General features: G+C 42.9%; 1 protein-coding gene across 3 annotated transcripts in view; it reads left to right on the top strand.

Annotated features, from left to right (window-relative positions):
• The window catches only part of PRKCQ (protein kinase C theta), a 165,311-nt gene that overhangs the window by 102,379 nt on the left and 42,328 nt on the right, over nt 1-20,604 (top strand). For all 3 annotated transcript variants that reach the window (XM_024253393.2, XM_054521886.1, XM_054521888.1), the window contains 3 exons: nt 11,988-12,079; nt 14,032-14,094; nt 19,698-19,836. In XM_024253393.2, coding sequence (XP_024109161.2) covers nt 11,988-12,079; nt 14,032-14,094; nt 19,698-19,836 — 294 coding nt within the window. The remainder of the gene's footprint in view (nt 1-11,987; nt 12,080-14,031; nt 14,095-19,697; nt 19,837-20,604) is intronic.

Raw genomic sequence — 20,604 nt, 5'->3', positions numbered from 1 at the left:
CAATTGATACATGATATGGATAATGCTTTGTTCTGGGAACATCTTGGGAATGGCCTTTCTTGGGAGGACAGTTACCTGTGTATACTAGTGAAGACATCAGATAAGGTAAATTAACTATGTACTTCTCCAGGGCATTGTTATTTTCTAAAGGAAGTTATTCATCTGCTCTCGGCCTCCAAAGAGCGCACCTGTTAATTATTCAGGAGATTCTGAGAACAGGTATTCAGTTGTTATTAATCAGGGCCATTTGGATTAAATTGTTAAAAGTTTTTAAAGTTTATAGATGAGGGATATATCACCTATGGAAGGGTGAAAATATGATAAAGCCATTTAGGAAGCTACAAAATTTGAAAAATACCTGTGGACTTGGATTCTGAAGTTCAAGCCCAGCTCTGCCATTTATTAACAGGGCTCTGAGGCACCCACTTTACCCCTGCCCAGGACAGAGAGTAAGAGTTACAGGCAGAGGGGCTGAGAGCTGTAAAACCAGGGGCCCTAATGGTACGGTACCGTCTGGGGACATAGATGTACAGGATAATTCATGGAATCTGAACCTGAAGCTGAATGAGGCTCAAATCAAAAGAATCTTCAAAATTAATTTTCTGTGTGCTAGATCAAGATGACTTTGTGCATCATCCAGGCTCTGGCATAAATTACTGGCTCAGGGTCTAACGTAGATCAGCATTCTGAGAGGCTGCTGTCTTGTCAAGAGGAAAGAAGGGCTTGCTATTCTTTCTTTTACTTTTTTTCTAACATTTCTTTGTTGTTAATATTTACATTTTCTGTCTTACATGAAAGTCTGCAGGGCTTGAAATTGCACAATCCCTTCTCAGTACCCCTTCAGTGCGAATGCCAGCCAACTGTTGCACTACTAGATTTCCAACTTCGATTTTTAATAGTTTCCATTACTTACATTTTAAAAAATAAAAAAAGGAAAATCCACAATAAAATTTGTCTACAAGAAGAGTTGTCATAAATCTTTTAACTATATCCACTTACAAGTAGATTTAAAACAATTAGAAAAAAATAATTAACCATAAAACTTTGAAACACTCACAGGGAAAAATAAACACGGAAAAAAACAATTTCCCTCTTTTTAATTATGCTGCAGTAAAAGAAAGATTAATAACTCAAGTATCCAAAGTTTCTGTGTTCTCTCTCTGATAAAACTGTGGAAAAATAAGATTTATTTCCAAAATTTGTTTGGAAAAGAAAGATGCATCTAACACGGTAAGGATGCTACTTCTTTTTAATTTCAAGGAAATAATTTTCCCTTAAAAATTAAAAGTGAACTAAAGTCTACCTTCCTCTGTGTCTCCTTTGAATTCTGAAAGGCCGATCTGTATTCTGTCATTTAAGTAGTGTTACTATTTCACACCTACGTTGCTCTAGATCCTAGAGGAACATCTCTGTCTCTGGGTCGTTCCCTCAGGTTGGATTTGAGGGCAGGCCGCCGTGGTTTTGCAAGCCTCTGAAGAGTGGCCTCCCAGGGTGATGCCAGGAGGCAGAACACTAGTGTTCCTGGATTCACATCACTGCTCTTGACTCCCACACTCCCAGTATGCACCAGTTGAACATTCTTGGTCAATATCACTTTGAAATTTTTCTTTATGAAAAAGAAAACTAAGTTTCACTTTCTATTCATAGAACACACAAAGTTCTACTTCCGGTTATGGCTTCAGGGCATGAGTGTGTGAGTTACTTTGAACAAGTCACCTAACATTTCTTTGTGACATTGGTTCTCCTTTTTTGCTTCCTAAGGATAATGTGAAAAATAATAACAATAATAGCACTTGCAGAGAAGTTTGGATCTTTTTTGGAGAAAGTACCATACTAACTACAAGATATTATTATCATTTAAAATTAAAAAGAAAAACTCCTTCAATTTGATAGCTTTTAAAAAGTATGTCATCCTGGTATTTGCATAGTTTTAAGGCAAAATCCATCTAAGAAAGTTTTTAATTTCAAGCATTTTATTCAGAAACTGCTTCATCTGAAGCTCTCAAAAATGCTGCAATCCATGAATGCTTCAGTTGAGCTAGGAGCCCTGGAAATTATCACAACTGTAGCAAAGAAAAGAAAACCCACGGAAACCACATCCTCCAAAAGACGTGTCCCTGCACTAAGACAAGAATTAACTTTTCATGGTGCCCCCATCTGTAGTGACAGATAAGCCTCTTTAACGTCTTCTGGCGGCGTTCTGATCCTGAGAACGCTTACACGTTGTTATTTCAGAAACTGGGGGTCACTTAGACGTTCTGCAGGTTCCCCTGCTATGTAACCAAACTGTGATTTGGCAAATGTTAGATTTTATAGCAAATTTACAAAAATGAGTCGATTTACAGCTGTCAACCTGAAATAATCAAAAAGGCCAGAATCAAATTTAAAGAGCATTTATTCAAACTCAAAGTTTGAGGATGGTCCACCTGGAAACACCCCAAAAGAATGGAGTCAGAGTTGTAAAGGAGGGAACTTTAGGGTTTCCATAGGGAGAGACAGAGGCATTTTTAGCAGGATTACATTTTTTCATACAAGGCTGGTGCATAGTTCCAAGAACTTGGTTACAGGCAGTGTTTCTTTTTGGGAAAGGGACATTTAACATCTTTTACAGAGTGTGCTATAGTCATGGGTTTTCTGTCATCTGGTTTAAGGAAAATAGGACAAAAAAAGGAGAAGGTAATCTTTAACAAGATTCATTAATTAAAAAGGCAGGAGGCGGCCAGGCACAGTGGCTCACACCTGTAATCCCAGCACTTTGGAGGCTGAAGCGGGTGGATCACCTGGGGTCAGGAGTTTGAGACCAGCCTGGCCAACATGGCGAAACCCTGTCTCCACTAAAAATACAAAAATTAGCTGGGCGGGGTGGTGGGCACCTATAATCCCAGCTACTCAGGAGGCTGAGGCAGGATAATCACTTGAACCCACGGGGCGGAGGTTGCAGTGAGCTGAGATCACACCACTGCACTCTAGCATGCGCGAAAGAGTGAAACTCCATCTCCAAGAAAAAAAGAAGTCAGGAAGTGTTTGTCCCTGACATTGTTTAATTCTCTCTAGTCATTGTACAGAACAAGAGAAAAAAGAAAGCAAGTTAATCTATAATCTGAGAAACAGAAGTTGTAACCATATGTGACGCAAATCACAGTCGCATCTCTCTCAAGGCGTAGAACGCATTTTAGGAATTCCAACAACTTTTAAATGTTATTTATTTTCACACAGTAATTTATGGGAAATTAATGTTGCACTCACAATGTTTCCTTAAGGTTTTCTCATCCAAATACACCGGGCAATGAGTGAACACATATTCAGGAATTCTTGGACTAAAAGAACAAAGAACAAGACACTCACTCAGTGCATCTGGAATGCCGCATCTTTCCTACATGCCTGCTTTTTTTTTTTTTCTGAGGTGGAGTCTTGCTCTGTCGCCTAGCCTGGAGTGCAGTGGCGTGATCTCGGCTCACTGCACGCTCTGCCTCCCGGGTTCATGCCATTCTCCTGCCTCAGCTTCCCAAGTAGCTGGGACTACAGGCACCCGCCACCACGCCTGGCTAATTTTTTGTATATTTAGTAGAGATGGGGTATCACTGTGTTAACCAGGATGGTCTCGATCTCCTGACCTTGTGATTGACCCGCCTCGGCCTCCCAGAGTGCTGGGATTACGGGTGTGAGCCACTGCACCCAGGCCCTACACGCCCGCTTTTTAAGCTCACAGATACGTTCTCATCTTGATGTGACTCTGTAATATTCTTCCAGGCTCATGGCCCATATTATCTGCCCATTCCTTTGTCAGCCATTCTCACAAAGTCCCAAAAGTATTGTCACCAGCTTCCCAGAAGACATGAACATTTGACATCTCCTTCAAGAGAGTGCCGCAGGAAAGTGCATGTCCTCTGTGAATCTACTATCCCTCCTTTGTTTTTTTTTGTTGTTGTTGTCACTGTTGTGTTTGTTTGTTTGTTTGTTTTGAGAAGGAGTCTCACTCTGTCGCCCAGACTGGAGTACAGTGGAACAATCTCGGCTCACTGCAACCTCCATCTCCTGGGTTCAAGTGATCCTCCTGCCTCAGCCTCCCAAGTAGCTGGAATTACAGGCATGCGCCACCACGCCCAGCTAATTTTTTTTTTCTTGGTATTTTAGTAGAGATGGGGTTTCACCATGTTGGCCAGGCTGGTCTCAAACTCCTGACCTCAAGTGATCCACCCACCTTGGCCTCCCAAAGTGCTGGGATCACAGGCATGAGCCACCACGCCCAGCCTACTCTCCCTCCTTTGAAACCTTGCTGAAAAACTACCTACTCTATAAATCACTCTCAGATACACTAAATCCTACTTGTCATTCAGACGCTCAGGCTTCTCGGCTTACGTGACCCGGAAAGATGATTTTGCTCTTGTACTGCTGGGTGTCTTCTGTGACTTCTTTCATATGTTCTGTTTAAATAATACCCTCTCTATGTAAATAATACATTGCTTGATACCAAGATGCATGTTTCGCTCTTTTCTTTTGTTTCATTTGCCCGTAGAATGCACGATAATGTTCAGGGGCTGGGCACAGGGGGAGTGGAAGAGAAAAAGAAAGATAAATGGTCTGAGCGTAGATTATACTGGCTAACTCAGGTGCCACGAAGGCTGGTCCCGAACAGAACGGTAGTGGAGAAGTCTATCTTTGACAAACCCTCTTCCCACCCCTCTCTGACCTCCTGTTTCATTATTTTCCCCTTCATCCCAGAGTTCACATGATCTTGTACCCACTGTAGCTATCAGGTCTCTGCCTTGATTTTTTTTTTTTTTCTTTTTTTTTTTTGAGACAGTCTCGCTCTGTTGCCCAGATGGCTCAATGCAACCTCCACCTCCTGGGTTCAAGTGATTCTCCTGCCTCAGCCTCCCAAGTAGCTGGGGTTACAGGTGTATGCCACCATGCCTGGATAATTTTTGTATTTTTAGTAGAGATGGGATTTCACCATATTGGCCAAGCTGGTCTTGAACTCCTGACCTCTAGTGATCCACCCACCTCAGCCTCCCAAAATGCTGGGATTATAGGTGTGAGCCACTGCGCTTGGCCTCTGCCTTGATCCTTGATCGCAAAATCATTCTTCTCCATCTCTTTGTCTCTCCCCCTTAAAACTTCTGTCACTTCAGGATCCTCTTCTCCACCACCAGTCTTAGAGAAAATATCTGATAAATAGCATAGAGCAGTTTAATATGTGTTGTTCCTAGCAGCGATTTCTTCCTAAAGTGGGGCAGAGTGGAGGTTCCTTATTAGACCGAACATTATGTTGTATCTGAGGTGATTACAGTCCCCATCCTGAGGAGGTGACACGCGTGGGACTCTTCAGGGGAAATTGTGGGAATATATGAGCGTCGGAATCAACCTACTGCAGAGATTCAAGTGCCAAACCACAGAAAACCCCTCTATTACAAAGTAGGAGGAAGAGCAGGGGGGAAAGGTGATAGCGAGGATCCCTCGGGGTGGTAAGAAGAGGAACAGAGGAGTTAGGAGTATCGGAAGACAGGAGAGGAAAGAATTTCAAGAGAGAAAGGATCATATATTTAATGTGGTGAAGAGTTGACAATCAAAAACTGAGTGTGGAATGTGTCATGGAGGAGGAGCAGGCAATAAAGTGTGAAGGAATGAGTGGTGGATGGGCAGAATCAGTGGTGACACAGAAATCTTCCAGAAAGAGTTTTCAGAAGATGGAAGCTCGTTATGACTGCAGAGTGTAAGGGATGAGAATCATGCGAAATGCTTGAGCCAGAGATGGAGAAACCAGACAAGAGGGAGGCTATTCAGGTTGTAGCCTTTTCAGATAGGCTTCTTTCACTTAAGAATATGCATTTAAGGGTTCTTCTTTTCTTTCTATGGCTTGAGAACTCATTTTTCATTGCTCAGTAATATTCCATTGTATGGATGTACCACCATTTATCCATTCACCTGTTGAGATGCATCTTGGTTGCTCAGAATAACTAACAACTAATGATTTGTTACATTCTTTTGTTTTCCTTATAATAACATACTCCATGGATCAAGAATTTTAGTGTAGGGAGGGGTGGTAGAGGTTATCAGGTCAGATCCCCTCATTTTGCAGCAAAGGAAATGGAGCTCCAGAGAAGATAAGCCTAGCTGGTCACAGGAGAGTGCTCTTTTCTGTGGTCAATCCAAAATTATTAGTAAAGTTGAGACTTCAAGGTACCTCAACACAAATCCAACTCACAACTTATTTAATTGGAAAATTATTCATTCCATGTCCTAAACCTTAGACCCAAGCAAGAGGGGTTTTGCCCAGCCCCTCACTTAAAATCCTCCCTTTGGCCTTTCTCAAACCACACTCCTTCCTATGAAGCCAAGAGGTCATCTCTGTTCCTAAACTACTCCCCAGGACCTCAGAATTCCATACCTAAACAGCCTCAAGCCTGTGTAGACGTCTCCCTAGGTTCTGTCCTTGAAAGGGGCAGGAGGGGACTTTCCCAATATGGCCAATTAACTGGTGCAGAATTTTGAGGGATCCTGAATTTGTCACTGGCCTTCTTGGTCATTATGAAGTTATATTTCCCAAGAGACAGAATATATAGGAATGTAGAGCATATTTAATTGAATTGTTGGTGAGCTTGATTAATAACACTTAAACCTGGGGACCCCCGGTGTGGGGACTCCCTCTGCACACTCGCTCCAATCTTGCAAAGGTTGGGGCTGTCCTTGTTCTGATTATAATGCAACTTAATGCTTTTCTTCCCTCTGTGATAAAATAATAACAATGTATGTGATAAAGTTAATACATAAGGAGTTCTTACTATATGCCAGGCACAGGGCTAAATACTTTATATTAATTCTTTCATTTAATTTTAAATATGAACGATAGCTCCCCTTTCTTCTTCAGAGCAGAATTCCCAACTCTTTCCATTGGCTGTCATAGGAGATGCCCCAAAGTAGAGTTGAATTCTATCTCTGGTTTCCATCTTGTTATACTATAGTCTTCACTGTTATAACATTTGTTACATGTGCTTAACATATGATACTTTGAAAGGTGTGATGGTAAATTTAGATGTTTTGTCATAAATATTTTGATCTTAATTTTATTTATTTTGCAGAGATTGCAAATATTCTCTTGTGTAAAATTTATTACGTTGGTTTACTAGCATTTGGAGAAAAAAGATACCTCGAAAAAATGACTACAATTATTCTTTTCCTTCTTTTCCCGTCTTATTTTTCTGGAGAGGGAGTCTATAAATCTGACCTTATTTGCATGATATTTGCCAAGTTCTCAGTGTATTTACAAAATTAACTGTTATTAGTTTGATAAAAATCATTAGTTAATTTCTTTAATGCTATAAGCCTGTCATTCATCCTATAATATATGCACATTTGCCAGCCATTTCCTTGTTTACTCAATATTTGACTAGCTGTGTTGAATAGTCTTCACAACTAAACACTTTTCCATTCTCTTTATTCTCGTTCTCTCATTTGAAAAATGTAATCACTGTAAGAAGAAAGCAGTGTAGAAGCTAGGTTGTATTAAATAACTTTTGAGGCCGCTTTTACAATTCACCCGTTACTAATTCTAGAATATTCGCAAAATGTCCTACTCCTCCCTTTAAAGAACTATCTTGTGTTTTAAATAGTGATATATTTTGACAGCTCTAGGACCTTTAACTACTCCAAATAATATTCGTGTATGCACACGCAATCCTATGAGAATTATACAACTGATTTTGTTAAATCTATCACTTTGATCTTGTATTTAATCATCATTTTTTTTAAGACAGGGTCTCACTCTGTTACCCAGGCTGGCTTTGGACTCTTAGGCTCAAGTGATCCTCCTGCCTCAGCTTCATGAATAGCTGAGATTACAGGCATGCACCTCTGCACCCAACTTAAATACCATTTCTTTAAAACATCAATAACACAAACATAAAAGAGTCATACAGCTTTGATTACCCACCTATCTACAGAACATCAACATTGTTTATTGCCTTCCGTTGTCTGGAAATCACAACAAAGCTGTAGGTAATGGTGACTCTCTCATTTTCATGGACAGGGTTCATTTTTCAGAGGAGGAAACCGAGGCCCTGTGATGGTGGGATTTACCTGATCCCACAGCTGATTAGCGACAGTCTCATTTCTCACAGACTAGAATTGCCATTCGACAGATGCTTTGCCAGGAGTTGTTGACAGTCGGCAAGACTGGGACACGTTTGGCATGTCCCATCCCCTAATGCCTTCACAGCTTCAATTCTCACCCACCAGAAAGAATCATTTGCCTCGGTTAATGTATTACCCGCCATAAAGACGTGAGGTCTAGACTAGTAAGTGCCATTTACAATTAACCCAACACAGGCCACATTCTCTCCCTCCCTCCCCACCATCTCTCTCTCTCTCTCTCTCGCTCATCAGCCTGCTTTGTATCCTCTCTCAGCAGGTGGCCAGAACCTAAAGGGCAGCCCAGGAGGGAATCTAATTCTGTTTTCTTCTTTCTTTCAAGAGCCATCAGCCAGAGAACTATTCATTTGCTTCCTCTGGGAAGTATTTGCTGGTTTTTGGATTGGTTTTGGTTTTGTCTTTCCTGGCTTTTAAATTGTTTCCTAGAAGGACAACTGCCGTCAGTTATCAATTTCCCACTGAGGGTCAGTGCAGAGCTTCATTTCCACACACACTATTTTGTTTAATACCCACAGCAACCCTAGGAGGTAGGAGTATTATTACCCCATTTCACAAATAAAATGAAGCTCAGGAGAGGTTAAGTCATGTCTCCAGAGTTACAAATAGAGGGGCTTTGAACCCAGGGCTGAGTAAGCATGAAGCCCACATTCTTCGCAATTACTCTGAGTCTCATTCTTCTTGGTTTGTTCCTATCTACACCAGCCCAGAGTCTTTCCAGCAGGCAGATACTTCTTTTTCCTTGCAGCTCTGCAGAGGTTCTAGTCAGCTGTGGGTTGCCTTCAACTCTGGGCACTCCTTCCCCAGCTGTTTATGAAAGTTTGAGCCTATTATATTTGTATTTACCTTTTATGATGGGATTTTGGATTCAGCTTTTAAAAGGCTTATCCATCCCTCAAAATATGATCCTCAAAATCCAAACCTCAGGACCGTGTAGTTTGTATGTGCATACATTTGTGCTAATTTTATCACAGAGCTTTCATGCGCGTCCGTGTGAAGAGACCACCAAACAGGCTTTGTGTGAGCAACATGGCTGTTTATTTCACCTGGGTGCAGGCAGGCTGAGTCCGAAAAGAGAGTCAGCGAAGGGAGATAAGGGTGGGGCCGTTTTATAGGATTTGGGTAGGTAAAGGAAAATTCCAGTCAAAGGGGGTTTGTTCTCTGGCGGGCAGGAGTGGGGGTCGCAAGGTGCTCAGTGGGGGAGCTTTTTGAGCCAGGATGAGCCAGGAAAAGGACTTTCACAAGGTAATGTCATCACTTAAGGCAAGGACTGACCATTTACACTTCTTTTGTGGTGGAATGTCATCAGTTAAGATGGGGCAGGGCATATTCACTTCTTTTGTGATTCTTCAGTTACTTCAGGCCATCTGGGCATATACTTACAAGTCACAGGGGATGCGATGGCTTGGCTTGGGCTCAGAGGCCTGACACAGCCATCTCTGTGGCCCAAAATATCACGGATGACTCGATTCCCAGGCTTTCCAAACAGAGGAGCATCCTCTAGAGAGACAGCAGGTCCTCCAGGCCGGATCACACAAGCTGGACTTCCAGGCATGGACCGTCCTTGCTCCCCTTCAAGAAGCCCACGTTTGACCAGGCATTCATCCAAGCCAGAGGGTTAAACTGATGCAAAATGCCATCACAAGGGACAAAGAACAGTCACTGCAATTTTCCCATGCTGTGGCTTAATATAAAGATGAGAACCAGAACAGATATTTGACAGATTTATTGTGGAGCCTGCAGTTCTCTTGGGAGGATTAAATGTGGGGCATCCAACATACTATAAATCTCCATTGCTGTTAATTAATAATCACTAGCAACGTAGTCTTCTTCTCACCCTCATGGTAGTAAACACTGACTGTGCCCTGTGATCTCTTAGACTTTAATGGCCAATTCAACCCCCACAATGCTCACCACTAGTGTGGCGTCTGATTCAGACCTGAGAACAGGTGGGAAGGTGTGTGGAATACATGGGAGTGGGGCTGAACTGTTGCCTCCAGTCCCCTCCCACCACTTTCTCCACATCTAAATTGACAGTGTTAAATTCTGAAATGTCAGCCTTTCTAGGAATTTGTAAGCATCCAAACACTTAGAAGAAACCGTTCACTCAAGCACTGTTGGAAATGGTTTCGCTCTACACTTTCATACGCTTTGCTCTCGTGACTACTTAAAAGAAGATTCCACCTTTGTGGCTTGTATAGGGCCGCTATAGTTTGAGTAAAAACGTGAGGTTAGAACAGAAGCTCTTTCTATGGTGCTGATGAGACAAGAGGTAGCATGAAAAAGCAGGTGTGTGCAGGCAAGGCCAATGACGACTCTCAAATTGGGTTTGAAATCTGTGTTAAGTCATGATTTATGTCAGCTGAGAATTTGGGCCTGTCCAGAAGAGAAAAGGGTGGGCTTCACTTAAAGATATATGGAATTAGTAAATCAGATTGGAAACTAACATTGAAAAAAGACTGATGCTTACCTTGACCTGGATTATTGAGATAATTGCCACAATACTTGGTTTCCCCATTCTCACTGTCAGACCAGAACAGTGTTTCTACCATTACCTCCTATGCCCCATGGCCTCGGTTGGGTTCACATCAAAATTTAAAGGTTAATTCTGTTAAGAAACCACCCAGGTGAGACTTTCAGATGCAAATTCATGCCCAGACACACCAAAGGTCCCCACACTTCATGGATTACTGATTCTGTGATGCATTACAACCCTTTAAAAAATCAGGTTTCTCTAAAGTGTTATAAATACATTTATTGGAAAAAAAAAAAACATTGTCTCACATCATTGAGGAGCTGAGGCTGGTTACAATCCTGGCTGCCTCTGATATGCCCACCACAGCCTGAAGACCACCCAGCCCTACTTCTGACTGTGGCCACTCGAGGGCTCCAGCTCTACTGACATACATCATGTCCTCTGCCAGAAGAACTCCGTCATAAACTGTGGCTTGCCTCTGCCATGAGTTAAGTCAGGACTGGAGAAAAATAAGGTTAAACTTGATTGCAAGCTTCAGGGAGGAATGACTGACATGCCCTGCCCACTCCCCACCATGCCATGCCCATAGAATATGCTCAGTAGCTAATTACTGAGTGTTGAATGAATGAATGTTTTCAAGCTCTGCCCTTGGAGTCAGAGACCAAAACACATTCTCCTTATCAGCCTGCAGCCTGTCACTTTCCATAAGTATATGATTGGCACATGCTAAGTGCCCTAAGTGCCTGGCACCATCCCATTGTCTGGCCAGCAGGTCAACTGGACTCTCCCTTGTGCCCCTCGCTCATCTGCTGGGTTGTAACACACAAGCATCTGGATGTCACACGGCATCCCACCTAGATTCCCCAGGCTTCCTGGGGCTCAAAAACATAGATTGGCTAAATGATTTTGACAGTCTTCTGATAAGTGATTTCACAACAGAATTGGTTCCCCTGAAATGATCTGATCCATTTAAAAAGTAGTCCTCCTTGTTGTATTTTCTCTAAAGAGCTAAAAATTGGAACTGTGACTGGGTATGGTGGCTCACGCCTGTAATCCCAGCACTTTGGGAGGCCAAGGTGGGCGGGTCACCTGAGGTCAAGAGTTGGAGACCAGCCTGGCTAACATGGCGAAACCCTGTCTCTGCTAAAAATACAAAAATTAGCTGGGCATGGTGGTGCATGTCTGTAGTCCCAGCTACTAGGGAGGCTGAAGGGGGAGAATCTCTTGAAGCCAGGAGGCGGAGGTTGCAGTGAGCCGAGATCGCGCCACTGCACTCCAGCCTGGGAGACAGAGTGAGACCCTGTCTTGGACAAAATAAATAAAAGTGAAATGAAATAAAAGTTGAAATGGTTTTGTTTTTCCACAGGAAAACCTCTTTTTTGTGATGGAGTACCTCAACGGAGGGGACTTAATGTACCACATCCAAAGCTGCCACAAGTTCGACCTTTCCAGAGCGACGTAAGAGCCTTTAAAGGGTTTGGGGTTTTCCACTGTTCTTGTCAGTTCTCACTGGTTTTTTTTTTTTTTTTTTCTTTTTTCCCACTTGGCATGCCTGAATCCCAGGGCCAGGTAAACCCTGGGGAATACATCAAGCAAGGCAACAGTTTTCCCAGGTTGTGAAACTGAAATTCATGTCAGTTTGGTTTCATTTCTCTGTGATTTAAAACTAACTACTTAGTTTCTTAAGGAACCATCCCGATTCATCAGACTTCTAACTAACCTAAGCACAGAAGCAAATATGTGCCCTTTGGAAAGGAAGCAGTGAAATGGACTGCGGACCTCAAGGGTGGTCCCCAGAGATGGAGCTTGTAGCTGAGGCATCTTATGGAAAGCCTGATGTGGAGGCATAAAGCTTTAGGAAGCAGGAAGAGGCACTTACTCCATCTGAGAACAAAGCTTCACCTTCCTAGTGCCAGGCAGCCTGAGACACATGGAGATGGGGCAGGCTGAGTGTACCTGGTGGGACTGCACCTGCACCCACAGCTCTCACCACCCCTCCTGCCCATGCTGTTCCCCTTGGGTCCCACTTCTTGCTCCCCATGACATGCAAGTAAAAGAAAGCTGTGCCACTGGGCTCCTTGGAAGATGATGAGTACATGCTAGCTTCCTTTGCTCAGCGCTCAATAATCCCTCCCTCCCATCTGCATGAACACTTTGAGTGGTTTAGGTTGAAGTGGGTTGAGAAATGGATTTGGTCCGCCAGCTCCTTAAAAACCCTGGCTGGAATGGCTGTTTATCACATCTAGTGGGTAGCACTCTGCTGAGATCATTGCTCTGGGAAACCTCAGCAATGCACCCAGAGGTAATTTTACTGGATTTCTGCAGCAGAGAAATCATCGGGCATTTTTCATGCCAGAAAGGATTCACTTAGTCCACTGTCATCTCCAGCCAGCCCAGACCCACGCTATCCATCCTGTCCTAAATGCCTTCCAGGAAGGAGAATTTTGCATTCTTCCACAAGATCCAGCAAGCTTCCCTTCCAGGAAGCTGTCTCTTATATCCGACCTTAATCCCACCAGTGATGGAGTAAACTCATTTCCTTTAACCTTGTCACCATTGAAGATGAAGTGTAACTTATCTTGCATCTGCTAATATCCTCTTTTCCACCTCATGGGCTGTAAGTGTTGCCCAGGCTAAAGGTTCTCAGTACGAAAATAAACCAGTTAGTTCTATTCAGAATGGTGCATACAGGTCTATGGGTGCCAACCAGAGTTTAGAACAAAGGGAGAAATTATTTGCCTATTATCTATACTATTACTTTTTTTTTTTTTGAGTCAGAGTCTTGCTCTGTTGCCCAGGCTGGAGTGCAGTGGTGTGATCTCAGCTCACTGCAACCTCTGCGTCCCAGGTTCAAGTGATTATCAAGCCTCAGCTTCCTGAGTAGATGGGGCTACAGGCGCCCAACACCATGCCCTGCTAATTTTTGTATTTTTACTAGAGACGGTGTTTCACCATGTTGCCCATGCTTGTCTTGAACTCCTGACTTCAAGTGATCCACCTGCTTGGGCCTCCCAAAGTGCTAGGATTACAAGCGTGAGCCACCGTACCTGGACTATACTATTACTTTTAATGTCTGTGTATGTTTTATTAGCAATAGCAAAAACAACAAAAAAAATGACAACGTGAGCATTATTGTTTAAAATATAAGAACAAGTACTAGATACAGGCAGGACTCACTTAAGATGCCAGCTCTGTTTTATGCTGTTATGACTGAGGCTGGAGGTGTCTGAGCCTCCACTTTCTTATGTGTAGAACGAATGGACAACATCTTCCTTGTTAGGATTAAACAGAGTTATGTGTGTATGCCATTTAGCCATACACAGCATGTCAGAAAAAGGTCAGTCTGCGTTTGGGATTTTATTTTGTTCCATGACTACATTCATGTTAAACCTTGGTTCTCCTTCCCCCAGGTTTTATGCTGCTGAAATCATTCTTGGTCTGCAGTTCCTTCATTCCAAAGGAATAGTCTACAGGTAAATTTTGCTTTGTGGAAACAAATGCTAAGATACCGGCTTTCCTGGCTCAGTTAATTTAATCATTGCACCGAGTGCTGCGAGACAGCCCATGTGATTTCGTGGGAGTAAGCTCCACACATAGGTCTCCTGCCCACAGTGATTACACGGATGATGACTTACAACCAAGGAAGACATTCCAGTCTCAAAAGCAGGAAAGTGCTGAGCTCATTCTGTCCTTTATGCTGGTTCTCACTTGAATTCCTTCTTTCACCTTCCTTCTCCCATTTTCACTGCCCTATTTTCTCTTTCTTATCTTATGGTTTCTTTCTCTTTTGTCCCTTCATACCTCTTAATTTTGCTTGTCTTTGCTTTGAGCCACCTAGAAATGCTTATGGAATTTTCTCCTTCTCTGCTGTATGACATCATTTCACGTTCTTCTGTCCAAGCTCTTAGATTGACGCTATTGTATCTCAATCTCCTCACTTCTTTTCTCAAAATGTAGTTGGCGCTTATTTAACATACAAACCTTTACAAGCTTACTGTCAGATTTCCAACTCACTGCAGATTAGGAGGAAAAATAGAAAGGAAAAAAAGAAAGGATCTAGTGAGGAGGATGGCTGAGCTGCTGGAGACCAGATAATTAGTATTGAAGCTTTGGTGCTTACAGAGTGTAGAATTCACTTAACAAGGAAGGACCTCTCCATTTTCTGAGGGTGCAGTCAAGTGAGGGTTGCCCTATTTGGAGTCACACAACTAAAGGTTTAGGAGGGGTTAAGAATAAGTATTCTTCAGCAGCCTCTTTGAATGTAATTTTTTTGGTCTACCTACAAAATCATAGATTAAGAAGCTGTTTTATATTTTTTAATCTTCAGGAAATTGAGAAATACTCACCAGAATATTATGTAAAAACCCTTATCAGAATTTCTTAAAATTTTTCTTTATATGTGTAAGGCCTGCAATGTATCTAAAATATTTCTGTACCTAGGCACTGACTAAATTGTGTGGGGTGGATGGATAGATGGATGGATGGATGATGGATGAGTGAACAGATGGTTGGATGAATGGATGGATGAATAGATGAACAGATATTTGGATGGATGGATGATGGATGAGTGAACAGATGGTTGGATGAATGGATGGATGAATAGATAAACAGATATTTGGATGGATGGATGGATGGGTGTGGATGGTTGAATGGATGGACAAATGATGGATGAATGATGAATGGATGAACAGATGGTTGGATGGATGGATGAATGGATGGATGTGGATGGATGGATGGATGAATGATAGATGAATGATGGATGAACAGATGGTTGGATAGATGGATGAATGTTGGATGGATGGATGAATGGATGTACGTGGATGGATGGATGGATAAATGATGGATGGATGAGGAATGGATGAACAGATGGATGGATGGATGATGGATGGACAACGGATGGTTGAACAGATGGTTGGATGGATGGATGGGTGTGAATGGATGGATGGATAAATGATGGATGACAAATGGATGAACAGATGGATGGATGATGGATGGATGGATGGATGGATGGGTGATGAGTAAATTGAACAGATGGTTGGATAGATGGATGGGATGGATGGATGGACGGTGATGGATGGATGGGGAGATAAATAAATGAAAGGGGCTGGGCACAGTGGCTCACACCTGTAAATCCCAGCACTTTGGGAGGCCAAGGCAGACGGGTCACCTGGGGTTAGGAGTTGGAAACCAGCCTGGCCAACATGACAAAATCCCGTCTCTACTAAAAATACAAAAATTAGCTGGGTGTAGTGGCCCGTGCCTGTAATCCCAGCTACTTTGGAAGCTGAGGCACGAGAATCACTTGAACCTGTTAGGCGGAGGTTGCAGTGAGCCGAGATCACGCCACTGCACTCCAGCCTGGGCAACAGAACAACAGTCCATCTCAAAAAATTTAAAAAGTAAAAAAAAAAAAAAAAAAAAAAAAAGGAAGTAGGAATAAAAATTAGGAAGGGCTGGAGAGAGAGAGAGAGAGACAGAGATCTTAGACTGGAAGGGACCCTGTGAAACCTAAACCCACATGCCTTGGTGCATTTTATTTCCCTATGTCACAAAGCTTCTTTCTATCATGTCACCATGTAAATTGTTAACACTCAGAACAAAAAAAAAAAAGCGATAGATGTCCTTAAGTAGCTTTACTATCACAACAAATTGTACCCATTTTCGAGTCTTACCCTGCCCATGCATGGAAGTTATGTTCTTTAAGGCTTCTTAGGCACCAACAAGAAAAAAAAACTGAGTTTATTTTTTGTGGTCATTAGGTTGCAGGAGACCCTTGAAAGTCATCATCAAATAGTTATAACTGAGGATAGGTCACCAGACAAGTATGTTGGCTTTAAGACTGGCCTGCTGCATAATAAGAAATAAGTTGCCTTATAATAAGTTGAATGCTAAGAAATTATTCAACTGTGTGTAATTTGACTTATCTAAACTTTTAATTTGGCAACTGAATTAACAAAAGGATTCAATTCATTTCTTTCTTTTGACCTCATAGGATAATAATTTTCTGAATTTGTTCACAAAACTGATACATTAGTTTTGAAGGGCTGCCATAAGAAATTACCCCAAATTTGGTGGCTTATTCTGGAAGCTAGACATTTGGAAGCAAGATGTGGTCAGGGCCATGCCCCCACCAAGCCCTCGCTTTGCCAGCCTCCGGTGGCTGCAGGCATTCCTTGGCTTGTGGCTGCATCACCCAGTCTCTGCCTCTGTCTTCCCACGGCCTTCTCTTGCCCCCATCTGTCTTTTCTAAGAACACTTGATGGATTTAGGGCCCACCTCCATAATCAAGGATAATCTCACCTTGATATCTTTAACTTAATTACATCTGCAAAGACCCTTTTTCCAAATACGGTCACATCCACAAGGTTCTGGGGGTTAGGACATGAACATACCTGGACATATCTTCTGGGGACCCCATTCCACCCATGCAGCTGGTATCACAGACCATGTGTGCTCTGGATGTGCAGGTGTTTGTCAAGCATGGCAGTGGGTACTAAACATAGAGAAGTCCCAACCCCCAGAAACCTGATAAGCCACTTTCTGGGGTTTCTTCAGAGGTAGAATGGATGGATGATGAATGGATGAACAGATGAAAAGACACAAGCTGTACATTCCAAAAATGTCCAAGTGAGTGTGATTCCAATTAAAAGTGCGAGTGCTGAAAGGAAAAAAATATATCACCAGACTTAAGTAGGGGAGATGGCAAACAAAAATTCTTCTGTGAAGGTAGACTTTTTAGAGAGGAAGAGGCTTTGCAGATGGAAGAAGTGACTCCAGGAAAGGCACAGCAATAGGAAAATGGATGAATATTCAACAGGTGCATCCAGCTTCAGGGGCAAGGCTGCTGTTGGTCGATGAAAAGCATGAGATGTGGAGAAGCAGGTGTGGTGGCGTCACTCACCATCTGCCAGAGGAACTGTAAAATCGACAGCATCTTCAAAGATGTTGTAAGCCCTGGTTTCGGTCAAATGTAAAAACATAGAGCTGGAAATTATGCAGATGTGGAAAGAAGAATCTAGAACTTCCAATCTTAGAGTATTAGAACTAAGAGGAACCTTAAGATTATATTTTATTGATGATAAAACTGGGCCCAACCCATGTGTTTGAAGCCACTTTCAATGCTTTCACGTGATTATCTCATTGGACGTCACAAGACCCCATGAGACAAGCAAGGCAAGCGTCATGGTCCCTGTTCCTTGGATGAGTCTTGGAGGCTCCCAGAGGGGAAATGGCGAGGCGGAGCCAGCTGGCTGTAATGCTGGAATTGGGAAGCCAACTGTGATGCCCACTCCACCTCTTCCAAATAGAAAAGCTTTGCCTCCGTTGACCTCATGATGGAATGAAAGGGTGCCCCTGGGTGTTCTCTTCTGCTTGATGCCGTGATGGCCTGCTTCTCCTCTGACAGATGAAAGCTTTCAGAGACATGCGTGGGCTGTGGACTCTGAAGTTCTCCCCTGGGTCCTGATGCCCCATAGGGTGTAAGCATGACATGCCTCAGAACACCCTGGGCCTCTGGGTTCTCTGCCCTCTCCAGCTGGCTCCAGGGGTCCTCGCTGGTCTTCCTTGGCACTCCTTCCTCACCCCCATGGAGGGCTGGCTTCACATGGCAGCCTTTCAGAACCTTTCCCATATTGACCTAGATCCCTCAGAGCTGGCCAGGCGCAGTGGCTCACGCCTATAATCCCAGCATTTTGAGAGTCTGAGGCAGAAGGGTTACTTAATGTCAGGAGTTCATGACCAGCCTTGGCAACATAGTGAGACCTTGTCTCTACAAAAAATTTTAAAAATTATCCAGGCACGGCGATGGCACACACGTGGTCAAGAGTCTGAGGTAGGAGGATTGCTTGAGCTCAAGAGGTTGAGGCTGCAGTGAACTGACATCATGCCACTGCACTCCAGCCTGGGTGACAGGGAAAGACCTCGTCTCACGGAAAAAAGAAAAGAAACTGACATCAAGGGAAGCATCTGAATTATCTTTAAAAAATCAATTTCACAAGTACAGAATGAGAAGAAACTGGGATAATGGCACTTCATATAGGAAAGAAAAAAAACACCTGAAGGTTTTAGTTTACAATAAACTCAATATTGGGCATTATTGTGATGAAACTATGAAAAATATGGTGCAGGATCTTAGTCCGCTGTGGCAAAAGGCAAGAGGATGGTAATGGAGCTCTGGGTGCCACTATAACCTATACCAATTAGATTGTCTCTCTGGAGGATTCTGGCTTCATTCTGAGCACCACGTTTCAAGAAGAAAACTGACAAATTCAAGATATTTGGAAGGTAGAGGACAGAATGTTTGCCCTTCATCCAGTTTCTCCCAGTGGCCACATCTCACGCAGCTGTGGTCCAAGGTCAAAAGGGTGTGAAAACCACGTCATGAGGAGCAAAGTCCCTGATCTTGGTGAGAGAAGAAAAACCTTGATGTCATTTTTTTCAAATATTTGGGGTGTCACACATGATAACAATAGAAAGCCCCCTTGGACCAATAGGTGACATCACAGGGAAGCAAAGTTCGGTTAATTGTTTTTTAAAAAATATTATCAGTTACATTTCCCTAAGAATGGAATGGGTTCTTTCAAGAGGATACTAGTTCTCCAAGGAAACAGAAATTTGTTGGCATGACATTCTGGCGTTGGATGGATTCTGGTTCTCAAGGGGTTCAGTATTAGTTAGGAAAAACCTTCATAAACTGGACTTGGAATTAGGTGCAGTATAATTCATTCACAAATATGTAGAAAATGGCATACAGTAAGTATATTTTTTAGGTTTTCCTCCTTCATCATTACCCTCAGGAAAGTCCTGGGATCAAAGGTCCCCAATGGGTGTGGGTGCTCTGTCCTCCTTATACTGAGCTGCACCCCTTGGTAAATCAGAGAATCCACAGCAGCCAGGGTGCCCTTGCAGAATCCGCTTTGTCTACACACCACTTGGTGTGCAAATGGATAGAAACATAAGCGCCTCTCGTGAGCCCCTCTCAGGCTGCAATGAGACAAACTCCCTCGCCTCCTATGGAATTTTATATTAACCAAATTATATTTATTAATGTGAGATTTGCTTCGCTTTTGTTTTTCAGGGACCTGAAGCTAGATAACATCCTGTTAGACAAAGATGGACATATCAAGATCGCGGATTTTGGAATGTGCAAAGAGAACATGTTAGGAGATGCCAAGACGAATACCTTCTGTGGGACACCCGACTACATCGCCCCAGAGGTAGGAATGCAGTGACAGGCTGCTCCCACCTCAGCATGCCCTGGCCACATGCCATTGCTTCTTTTGCCCCTGAAAATCAGAAAGTTTTAAGTATCTTGGTTCAAGATTTGTACCTGTTTTCCTAAGTATCTCTTAAATGCCGCCGTGCATGTGGGTTTCTGTTATTATTTTGTGGGGAGTGCTACTTTTACAAATCACATCTCTCCAAGGCTTGCAGAGTTTGGCATTTCCTTTCCCCCAGCCTTAAAACATATTCACTCTGCTCAGACCTACCAGAAGGAGCAGCTAGTGAAGAGCCAGGTGGAAGCAAGTATCCACCCAAGTCAAGTGGTGAAACTGTGGGGTCAGAAGACCTGGACTGAGTTTCTAAGCCACCACTGATGTAAGCACAGAGTGATTGCCAAAGTCTCACTGACCTCCATTTCCTCTTCTGTAAAATGGGTATAATGCTGATGTCATTGTTACTGTGAGCATTAAATGAGAAAGAGTGTGAAAGTTAAAACTCACCCTGCCCCCATTAAAAAAAAATAAGAAGACGTTGCTGTCACATTCTGAACACACAGAGAAATGACATTTGCACAGAAGACATCCATCAATTCAGCTAAAACCACCTCTCCCCTTTTCGCAGAATCCTCCCTGGCTGCCCACCCAGGGAGATTAGTGACGCCCCTCCCACTTGGTCTTTCCCATGGCACAGCACTTGTCCTGGTTGCTTTTTCATCTTCAAATCTCCCTGCATAACTGGATGTTTGCTCTGCAGTCATGGAC

Source organism: Pongo abelii, chromosome 8, assembly GCF_028885655.2.
Source record: "Pongo abelii isolate AG06213 chromosome 8, NHGRI_mPonAbe1-v2.0_pri, whole genome shotgun sequence".
NCBI classification, from domain to species: domain Eukaryota; kingdom Metazoa; phylum Chordata; class Mammalia; order Primates; family Hominidae; genus Pongo; species Pongo abelii.
The sequence above is the reverse complement of the archived record's forward strand: the minus strand, read 5'-3'. Positions and strand labels throughout refer to the sequence as shown.